This window comes from Mytilus trossulus, chromosome 9 (assembly GCF_036588685.1).
Source record: "Mytilus trossulus isolate FHL-02 chromosome 9, PNRI_Mtr1.1.1.hap1, whole genome shotgun sequence".
In the NCBI taxonomy this organism is placed as follows: domain Eukaryota; kingdom Metazoa; phylum Mollusca; class Bivalvia; order Mytilida; family Mytilidae; genus Mytilus; species Mytilus trossulus.
In genome coordinates this window covers 40232299-40242617 of record NC_086381.1, presented here as the reverse complement: position 1 = coordinate 40242617, position 10319 = coordinate 40232299, and the positions used below count along the sequence as shown (strand labels likewise).

The 10319-nt window shown below is 32.0% G+C and overlaps 1 protein-coding gene and 1 long non-coding RNA gene across 2 annotated transcripts; both read right to left on the bottom strand.

Annotated features, from left to right (window-relative positions):
* Nucleotides 1-462: 462 nt before the first annotated feature.
* On the bottom strand, nucleotides 463-4188 carry LOC134683889 (uncharacterized). The gene is made up of 3 exons (XR_010101106.1): nucleotides 4131-4188; nucleotides 2162-2531; nucleotides 463-577 (listed from the first exon to the last, which is right to left on the bottom strand). It is a non-coding gene; the product is annotated as an uncharacterized LOC134683889 (long non-coding RNA).
* Nucleotides 4189-5708: 1520 nt separating this feature from the next.
* Nucleotides 5709-9758, bottom strand: LOC134684619 (retinol dehydrogenase 16-like). The gene is made up of 4 exons (XM_063543918.1): nucleotides 9440-9758; nucleotides 8817-9075; nucleotides 7372-7535; nucleotides 5709-5966 (listed from the first exon to the last, which is right to left on the bottom strand). Exons 1-4 carry the CDS (start codon nucleotides 9753-9755, stop codon nucleotides 5734-5736), a joined length of 972 nt encoding a protein of 323 aa, XP_063399988.1. The 5' UTR covers nucleotides 9756-9758; the 3' UTR covers nucleotides 5709-5733.
* Between the last annotated feature and the right edge of the window lie 561 nt (nucleotides 9759-10319).

The window sequence follows — 10319 nt, the reverse complement described above, 5'->3', positions numbered from 1 at the left end:
CTAATGCACAGGACATATTATGACATACATTACGACTGTTTGGTGTTTTTGTATAAGTATATCGTTCAGGTAAATATTGAATAAAACACAGAACTTAATCTTTTATCGTATGCCGTTGTATGTATAGTTGTATCATTGGCACCCATACGATATTTCCTTATTCTAAAGTAATTGGATTGTGTACATGCCGCTAGAAGTCGGGGTGCTATGATTATCAGATGATCTTTGTAATAGGAGGTATACAGCAAACTCGTTTCATATCAAATCATTAAGCATGGATTTCTTTTTAATCCTACCATTTTGAAGGATTATCAAGATCAATTAAATTATGTTTTAAAATTCTATCTAATGATTTAGATAAACATAAATAAATAGCGTTATACTGTATTAACTACTGTAAAAAAAAGTACACTGTTTAAGAAATCCAGGTCCAACGTTGCGCTGTCTATCCAAGTTAAGCTTGTCATAGTGATCATCTATTATAGCGTTACAGATGACATCGGGATATGTTGTACTAGTTTTAAAACATCCAGGTTCAATTATATGAACAGTAACCCCTCTTTTGTATAATTCGCGTCTGAAAGAAAAGAAATAAAAATATTAAGACCCATTGAACCTGAAAATTCTTGTATAAGACGGTATGCTTTGAAATTGGGGTCCTATTCCTAAATGAGAGAACATTTGTATTGTCAGTCATCGGTCGAAACGGGTTACTTTCTGTCAAACTGCACACTTTAGGGAGATTTGGAGAACATAGTACTTAAAGAGGAACCAAATTCGCTTTTCTAATCACAGTGGTACAGGTTCATCTGTTTAAAAGTAATCATAATGAATAAAATCACTTCCGTCGAATCATTGACACTACATCTAAGTCACAGACTCGTTGAATGTCATGTTTATTAAATAATTTGGCAGGTGTGACTAACAACTCTTCAGAGTTTCTGAAAGATATATATTGTTAGCAAAAAGAAATTTGCTTTTAATACAACTTCAGGAAGGATAGATCAAACAAATATCCTTCTATACATTTCCGTATATCAAAATGGTGATATTATTTTATTGCGGAACAAGATTGAAGTTATTATCTATTTTCGTGTTCAAAGTATCATGCGTTAACTTTGGCAATATGTAATATTTACTCAGATAACTCTCGATATGTCAGTCTTAGTATGTCTTGCAGATTTGAAAGGTTGCTGACAATCTGGGGAAACCAACTAATAAAACATGCATAAAAAAGGTCACATATATATATAATAGTTTATATCAAAACGACTAATAATTTGAGTGAGGTCTTGTTATTTGAACGCTTCTCAATCCATCAAAGTATCAAGTGTTTTTTTATATGTGGTATAAACTCCTCCTCCTAATTACTTGTTTATGGTTTGCATATGATATCTGTTTGCCTGTGTTCATTTAATTGTTTTTTGCTAAGAGTACCTTGCTTGTATTTTTTTGTATACTTGTTTTTTACTGCTTGTTTACATATTATGTATTGTTCATATGTAGTGATCCGTAATTCTGCAGCATTCCTCTTGCTCACCTATGATCGGGGTTGATCAGTATAGAGCGGGTATCGGAATATTTCATAAAACTATTACATCAAAGCAATTACGACTAAACAGTTCTTAAGTTTTGAGTAACACCTCGTCACAATCACCTTACGTGTACGTCTTTTATTCAGTTATTACCGTTTTCTCATTTTCTGTTTTTCTGTACATCACTTTAACGCACGTAGTTTATATTCTTTTGATAGCCTATTAAAGTTTAACCGAACTGAGCTAGACGAAATTGAGTTCGTCATGTGCAATGTATTCCAATATGATGTGATCTGTATTAGTGAAATTTGGTTAAAACCAGATTTTTCAGTTGAAAATTTATTTGAATAATCTACGTTGTTTTCACCTCAACTCTAGTAGAGGAAGCACTTTAATGCTTTTTAGACCTTTTCTAAAAAAATCGGCGTTTACAATCATTTTGTTCTCTGGAAATCGATTTTGGTTCCCATTTTGAATAGGAACAGTTTAGAAGCAGGCTCTTTTCAATTCTTTTAATACAATTTAACAATGTTTAAACACATAGTATGCTACACTCTTGACATATCGTTGTTATACTGAACTATTGATTGCTATACGTGTAAAGCATAAGAAAAAGATTACAATACCTGCATTTTTGGGCAAAGTCAATTGAACGAATTCAAAAGCCGTTTCGATGCTTTCTGTTTTTAATACGTCAAGAATGACAGGTTTGACTTTTGACTATGTCTCTTCCTTTAAATTCGCACATCCTTCCTCTGTTAGACATCCAGAAAAAAAACATGAAATTTTAGTTCGTCTAACTTCTTTGAAAGAGAATGTCAAAATCCTGAGTGACAGCCTGTTATAACGATTTACCGGTTTCCATAGTTACCGATTCTGTGTTTATTTCGAAACTATTTAATTGACACCCATAGGAAAAATTACTATTGTCGAAAATCCACATGATGAGAAGCTTGGAAGGTAGGAAAACGTTGTAATTGATATATATAAGAAAATCTATAATATAATATTTTTTATAACTTCAATGCAAGTATTGAAATAATGACGAATATGTCTAGACAAGAGACATGCATTTTGCCATACACTGTTCCTTATAAATAGATACAGTTTGGTGATCATCGGATTTATAATGATGTAATATTGATTCCGAAACATTGCGGATGAAATCAAGTCGATTGTTTAAAAGAACTTGCATACATGTGAAATCGGGAGGAAATAGACATGAGTATAACCAGCACTCGGTTGTAAATAAATATCGATTTTTTATTAAATGTCTTGGATGATCTCAAAATATCAGTCTATTACAAAGACCATACACACCCCAATCCTAGCTTTGCATAGCTCAATAGTTAGTATTTCTGTGTTGACATGAATTATTATTGATGTGGTTATAATTATTAGTTAACTCTTTATAAAACATAAAAAAAAAATACGGTTTTTCGTCCACAATAATATGTTTCTTTGAAGTCATAAGAAACCTCAAATAAAAAAAAAATAATGCATATGTTTTTTATAACTCAATGGATAGTTTTCATTATAAAACTTATGTACATATACTTTTTTCTGAAGAAAATTCTTTAATTTATTCATATTTAGAAGAAGTTTACTTATTTGAATTGCTTCCTTCCAGCAAGCAATTCCCCCGACATATTTTCCGTATGCAAGGTGACCTCAGTGTGACCCATCTCGTAAAAATCCGGTGACCACAATACGCATGGATGTCCTTAAAATAAACTATTATCTGAATTTACATGTTAAACACGTGCTCAATTTCCATACTTTTTTGTTTATTTTTTTGTCAATTGTTGACAAACAGGTGACAATCGTTAAACTTCGGCTTCAAAACACGAACTTTAATTACCTGCCATATTTTCACAACAACACTGACCGATTGAAAAAAAAATTGACGATTATACAAAATTTACACGAAAAAAAATGATAAATTCGAGCACAGAAGACTAAGTTTATGATGTTTGTATGCATTGGTTCAAGAATTGGAAGAACATTATTTTTCATCGGTCACTCGTTTCTTATGACTTTAACTGTATTCGGCAAAACTTTTAGGATTTTTAGGTCCTCGTATGCTCTTCAACTTTGTACGTTATTTGGCCTTTTTAATTCTTTGTTATTCAAGCGCCACTGATGAGTCATACGAAACGCTCGTATGTCTCAAATACAAAATTTGTGGCGGGTTAAACATTTTAGTGAGATCGTAACCCTCCCCAAAACCTAGGAAATACTTGTGCAGAGACATTATCTCTGACATGTATATGAACAAGTTTATGGCACTGTTAAACATTCTAGGCAAAATAATATTGTAATTCTCTTTTGCATCTGTATTTTCTGTCGCAAAGACTCAACTGTAACTTGTGTCTTGCAATGTATTAGTTTCTGCATTTCATAAACTTAACTGCGATAAACATTCTGTGACCATGTAAAAAATATACTCTACGTAAATTCATAAATATTAGTAAATGTATCAAAACAGTAAACAAAAGTAAAATATCTACATGCAGCCACGTTTACTACGCATAGTAGAGTAAGCAATTTTTTTAACTTAATTATAAAACTACATAACACAACTTTTTTGCTTACCTCAAGTGCATATTAGAAGGTTACTAGACTATATGTACATCATATGTTTACATCAAATACTAACCGGAAGATACTTATGAATTTAAAAATAACTTAAGTCTTCAATGAGTACGACAAAAATAGAAAAACTGATATTTGAAATCATCTAAGCTAGTGTTAATTTTTAGATAAATGATTAGCTGACATTGTTTGCCCATTTGAGTGCAAATAGATTACTTGTGAATTAGCTATGAAGCTGTAAACAGGCGTAACTTAACATATTTGGACTAAAATCATAATATTTTTTTCTATAAGTTAAGAGCAACATCAATTAATTACCCTAAAAGATATGTTAAACACATAAGCATCTTAAAACGTTTGTAAAAAACACAGTTTGTATTAAGATATTTGTTGAGTTAAAACTGTTGCTCCGCCCTACACATGGATGACAGGTTCTTAAAAGGATGTTATGTAGCAACGCTTCACAATAGGAGTGAAATTGAAAGAAGCCTTAGGGTTTATGCACATATGGATGATTTGTTTTTTTATAATATAAATACTTATGATTGATAGTTTCTCTTTAATAATGTTTGAAATCAAAAATACGTTTCTAAGGTAAAAAGGAAATAACTTAAGCGAAACTTTAAATGTCAAAATTCACCACTGATAGTAAGTCATCAGAAAGTTATAATATTTCCACTAGTAGAGCTACAGATCAAGTGTAGTTATATTAGTAGAGAATACCAATACATGTACTCACGAAATATATTTCTTAGCATTTACTATTGTTTGTCTGTTTGTCAGTTTTCTTTTTCATTTTTAGCCATGGCGTTATCATAAAATTGAGAAAGGAAATGGTGAATATGTCAAAGCGACAACCACCCGACCATAGAGCAAACAACAGCCGAATGCAACCAATGGGTCTTCAATGTAGCGAGAATTCCCGCACCCGTAGGTGTCCTTCAGCTGGCCCCTAAACTATGCATAATAGTACAGTGATAATGGACGTCATACTAAACTCCGAATTATACACAAGAAACTAAAATTTAAAATCATACAAAGGCCAGAGGCTCCTGACTTGGGACAGGCGCAAAATTGCAGCGGGGTTAAACATGTTTATGAGATCTCAACCCTCCCCCTATACCTCTAGCCAATGTAGAAAAGTAAAAGAATAACGATACGCACATTAAAAGTGAGTTATCAGTTTATTTTCGATTTATGAGTTTGACTGTCCCTCTAGTATCTTTCGTCCCTCTTTTACCTTCATCGGAAATGCTCCATCTAAACAAGTATATTTGGGGGATGAAAACCAGCTATGCTTACATTTTCTACTCGTCGCCATTACCTGACGGTTGTTAGTCCGACCGACAGAGAATTTCATCGAGTATGGCATTCAGATCAAATCTTAAAGTGGATTGGATAAACCGAATATCAAGACTGATTTGAACTTTTAAAAAAAGTAATAATGTTGAACATGTATAGACAAGTGAGTCTTCTGATTGGCTAATCACTTCAATAAGGACTGATTAAACAAATTTCTGAAAAGTTTACATATGAAAAAAAAAGATATCTCCTTTCACAACACAAAAGGTGAGAAAATTCATGATAATAATTTGCATTATGATTATTCTAAGTTGGTCTTCTTTAAATCAGGAATTGGTATATTGAAAGCAAATATATAGTCAGCGACCCACTCTGGTAGTCGACCAAGGATATGCACTAAGAATCCTGCATCCCATCCTACTAAATATCTATGTTTAGGAAACTTGGCTGTCAGTGCATGGACGTATGCATTAATGACATGGTCAATATTAGAACACGCTCCAATAGTTAGCCCTTTTTTGACCGATTTCTTATCTAAAAATAAATTAAACAATATATATATATTAACGTTTCGAAGACACCAGCATGGAAATTTGTTGGTCTGAATTTATTTATATATAAGTTTTCTTAATTGTGTACACTGTCGTAAGCTTCCATTCGATAGATGTGAAAAGTAATTTATAGTTCATTATATAGCTGAAAAGATCTCAAACAAAAACAACATACAAACAAACACAAAAAAACGACAAATTAATGCAGAGAACATTTTAATACAGATATTTCAAATGTCCGTTGTTTTCCTATAAGGACACTGTATGTCATTCATGTAATATCAAATAAAACACACTTAACTTAACTTATATTGTTTACCATGATATGGATAGTTGTCTCATTGGCATTCAGAACCCATTTTTGTAATCTGTACATTTCTGACATTACTTGCGGTTTAGCCACAATAAAGCTATTTACATTGTACAAGAAGAGTAACCTATTGAACAGCAAGCATCCATTTAAAAAAATAATTGATGCGTTCATATTTTTTTACGTCTTTTGTTTGTTTTTTACATAATAGATATTTTTCTAGCCAGTTCTAATTTTTAAGTGCCTGTATAATGTCATCCTTTTTGAATTTTTTAATTGATCATGATAATAGTGGAAAGTCGAAAAATCATAAAAGAGCGCGAACGAAAACACACAAATAACAGTACACAAGACGCAATATAGAAAAAAAAAGACTAAGCAGCACGAACCCCATCAAAAACTTGGGGTGATATGAGGAGTTCAGGTAGGATAAGTAGATCCTGCTCCTCTAACTGCCTGCTTATCTGGCTTCTTTATGTCAGAAAATTTGTCAGTGGTTAAATTATCGCATAATGTTTGTTCATGGTATATTTAGAACGATTGGTGACAAATGTATATACAGATGGCTTCCTTTTCTTTAATTCTGAGTTCGTTTTACATACTAGTATAACGTTGGTTTCTAAGTGATATTTTTTCTTAATTTGTATTTACATTTTCACATTAATTTAAAAGAACTACAGTTAATGCTTTGAACAACTTCAAACATCTAATGTCCTTGGATTCTTAATCATTACCAGAATAAAATTACTAGATTCTATCAAGGATTACTAAAAACCGATTTGGATGCTACTAAAATAAGGACAACCATTCATTAGTCAAAGATACACTGACAAATTATAGCAAAAATTAAAATCAATTACTGACAGTCGTGGTGATATGACTATCAGATTATCAGATTATGATATCAGATGCTCTTGATAAGGGGATGTTTCAAATTATAAAATATTGATTTGCTTCAATATTACCATTTTTTAGGATTATAAATATGATTAATTTGTTTCATCAATCCTTTTCAATGGATTTAATAAAACATAAATCTTTACAATTCAAAGGAATAAAAGACTGTTTACAGACTTACACTGTTTAAGAAATCCAGGTCCAAAGTAATCCTGTATATTCTTTTGAAGCTTGTCATAGTAAACATCTATTGTGTTACAGGTGACATCGGGATCTGTAATACGAGTTTGAAAACACCCGGGTTCAATGATATGAACTGATACCCCTCTTTTGTACAACTCGCGTCTGAAAGACAAGGAACGGAACATTAAGACCAAGCAAACCTTTATCTCTTACAATTAAAATGCTGTCAAAAGGAAATTTATCACGGTTAAATATCTTGTTCAAAATTTCTAAATGATAAATAGGACTGAAAATTGTTGTATAAAACGGTGGACTCTAATGAGTAAAAATGAGAGAGAAAAAAGCGCGCTTACGGTCAAAACTTTCTTTCTGTAAAATTGCAAATCCTAACGGGAATTGGAGAAAATGGATCACTTAGGCTTTTCTAGTCACAGAAGAACACCATCATCAGTGTGGAAGTTATCCTAATGAATATCCTATCATTTGAAATGTTGCTAAATAATGTTGGAAGTCCATGTATTGGAACAAGCATTATAGTATCAGACATCTATATTAATTCATAACTCAAAACAACCAATACATGAGGTTATATTTTCGAAACGCGTCTCAATTGCCTCAAAATAGCAGGTGCTTCTATATTTAAATGTTATATATTCCCATTTCCATTCTCAATTTAAAATGTGACATTTACTCCTCAGTTTGTCACTTCAATTCTGCCTTTCTGATAAAGTGAGTGTACCGTTCATTACCATGTTTCTCCTTTTACTCATATATTCGGCAGCAATAGTTTGACTTCAAAGGAGTAGGTCCGGTAAGGACCGATTTTGACCTCAAATTTCAGGTTCATCTGACGTAAGATTTTGACCACTTTTTAAGTGTCTATTTCATTTGAATCAATTAGTTTATGTGAAAGATTTTAACTGAGTTAGTCATTAAAAACGATCCGATTCAAGCTCAAATATGAAAAAATCTACCAAAAATGCCGAACAAGGTCACTTTTCAGATAGTTTTTGTCATAAATGAAAGTGGCCGCATCCGAGTTCATCCTAAACCTTTATATATGTTATGTATTATCATAAAATACAACTTACACTTAAGTATTAAGGATGAACACGAATGCGGCTACTTTCGTTTCACACGAAAACCGTCTAAAATTTAACTAAAATGATAGAATTTTGAAGATTTCAGTAATTTAGCATGACTTAAAGATGCTAGTACCCGATAGATGTGCACCTTATTGTAAAAAACAGCCCATATTTATGTAGCAGAAGCATTCTACTGTCCAATAAATAACTACAAGTTTTTACAATTTTACAAAACTGCTATATTTTGGGGCCAAAAAAGGGGTCTTACTGGACCTACTCCTTTCGTTAGAATGTTTTTTGGTTCTTAGTGATGGGATTCTTTCATGCGCTTTTATGGCAGTTTTTATTAACGTCATACCTTAGCGCATCAGAATATCCCTCAGCAGCGTGCTTAGATACGGTGTACGGACCATATAATACAGCTACACGCCCTGCTACACTGGTGATGTTGACAACTCGACCTTTAGTTTTGAGAACCAATGGAAGAAAGATACGGGTTGTTTCGACCATACCTAAAGTATTTACTTCAAATACATTTTCATAGTCTGTTTTGCTTAACCATTCAATGGGAACAACAGGTCCGGCTATTCCAGCATTGTTAACTACTCCCCAGATTCCTTGCAAGACAAAAAAAACAAATCAATAAATATACAAGGAAAGGAAATGATTTTTGGAAAAGAAGACCAATAGTTTCGACGAAAAGTAAACATCTCATACATTATTCATTTATCATCCCAAAATAAGCAAGTAATGTTTAAATATATATTTATTGTAGTGCTATGGTATTCTTATGATTTGTTTTCTTATATCAGAAAATCCGTAGCTATTTTCTTGATCTGCCTGAATGTTTTTACACCTATAATGTATAGAAGCAAGCTCCTTTCAAATTAGTTGATAACATTTATTGTGATACTTTTATTTATCGTTGATTTCTAATGAAATAATCTTGTTAAGTACAACCTAATAGATATAGCTCATTACCTGTATTTTGGGGCAAATTCAATTGAACGAATTCAAAAGCTCTTTCGATGCTATCAGTTTTTGATACGTCAAGCATGACTGGTTTGACTTTCGACGATGTCACTTCCTTTAATTTGGCCAATCCTTCATCCGTTAGACATCCAGCAAAAACATAAAATCCTAGTTCGTCTAACTTCTTTGTGAGGGAATATCCAAATCCTGAGTCACAGCCTGTTATAACAATATACCGGTTTCCATAGTTACCGATTATTTCTTTATTTCGATACCATTTAAGTAACAGCCACAGGAAAATTGATATTGCCACATAAATCCACATTCTGAAAACTTTGGAAGTTAGAACAATAGTGTAAGTAATCTTTATTAGAAAATCTAATACATAATAATTTTTTTTATAACTTTATGTATTCAAATGATATAAGATACGTCTAGACCAGGGATTTTGACCTTTTGTTATATACACTGTTAGTGGTTTTTTATCAATAGATACAGTTTGATGACAATCATATTTATCATAGTGTATCATGTTTTATTGATTTAGAAAAAGTGCGAGTAAAATCAAGTCGGTTTGTTAACAAGGACATGAAAATATAAGAAATCTACCCTTACGCATATAAAAAACAGAGGAGACCGTACCTCGACCCCTATAATGGTTTACTTTTATAAATTGTAATTTGGATGGAGAGTTGTCTCATTGACACTCATAACACATCTTCCTATATCTATATAATTGAAATTTTAAATCATGTCTTTAAAAAATCTAGCTCACAGAATATAGTTATCATCACAAATTTTAAAATTCGATGTCACGGATTAAATTTGTGATATGATAAATTTGAGGTATCAGTGTTATCAAAGATAGCTATTATTCATCATCATTATC

Bases quoted from the DNA above. Each gene is read 5' to 3' on its own strand.
- LOC134684619 (XM_063543918.1), bottom strand. From the start codon at position 9,755: ATGTGGATTTATGTGGCAATATCAATTTTCCTGTGGCTGTTACTTAAA. The intron at 9,076-9,439 runs GTAATGAGCTAT...TTGTCTTGCAAG, and splicing joins GAATTTGCCCCAAAATACAG to GAATCTGGGGAGTAGTTAAC. The intron at 5,967-7,371 runs GTAAGTCTGTAA...ATTTATTTTTAG, and splicing joins ACCTGGATTTCTTAAACAGT to ATAAGAAATCGGTCAAAAAA.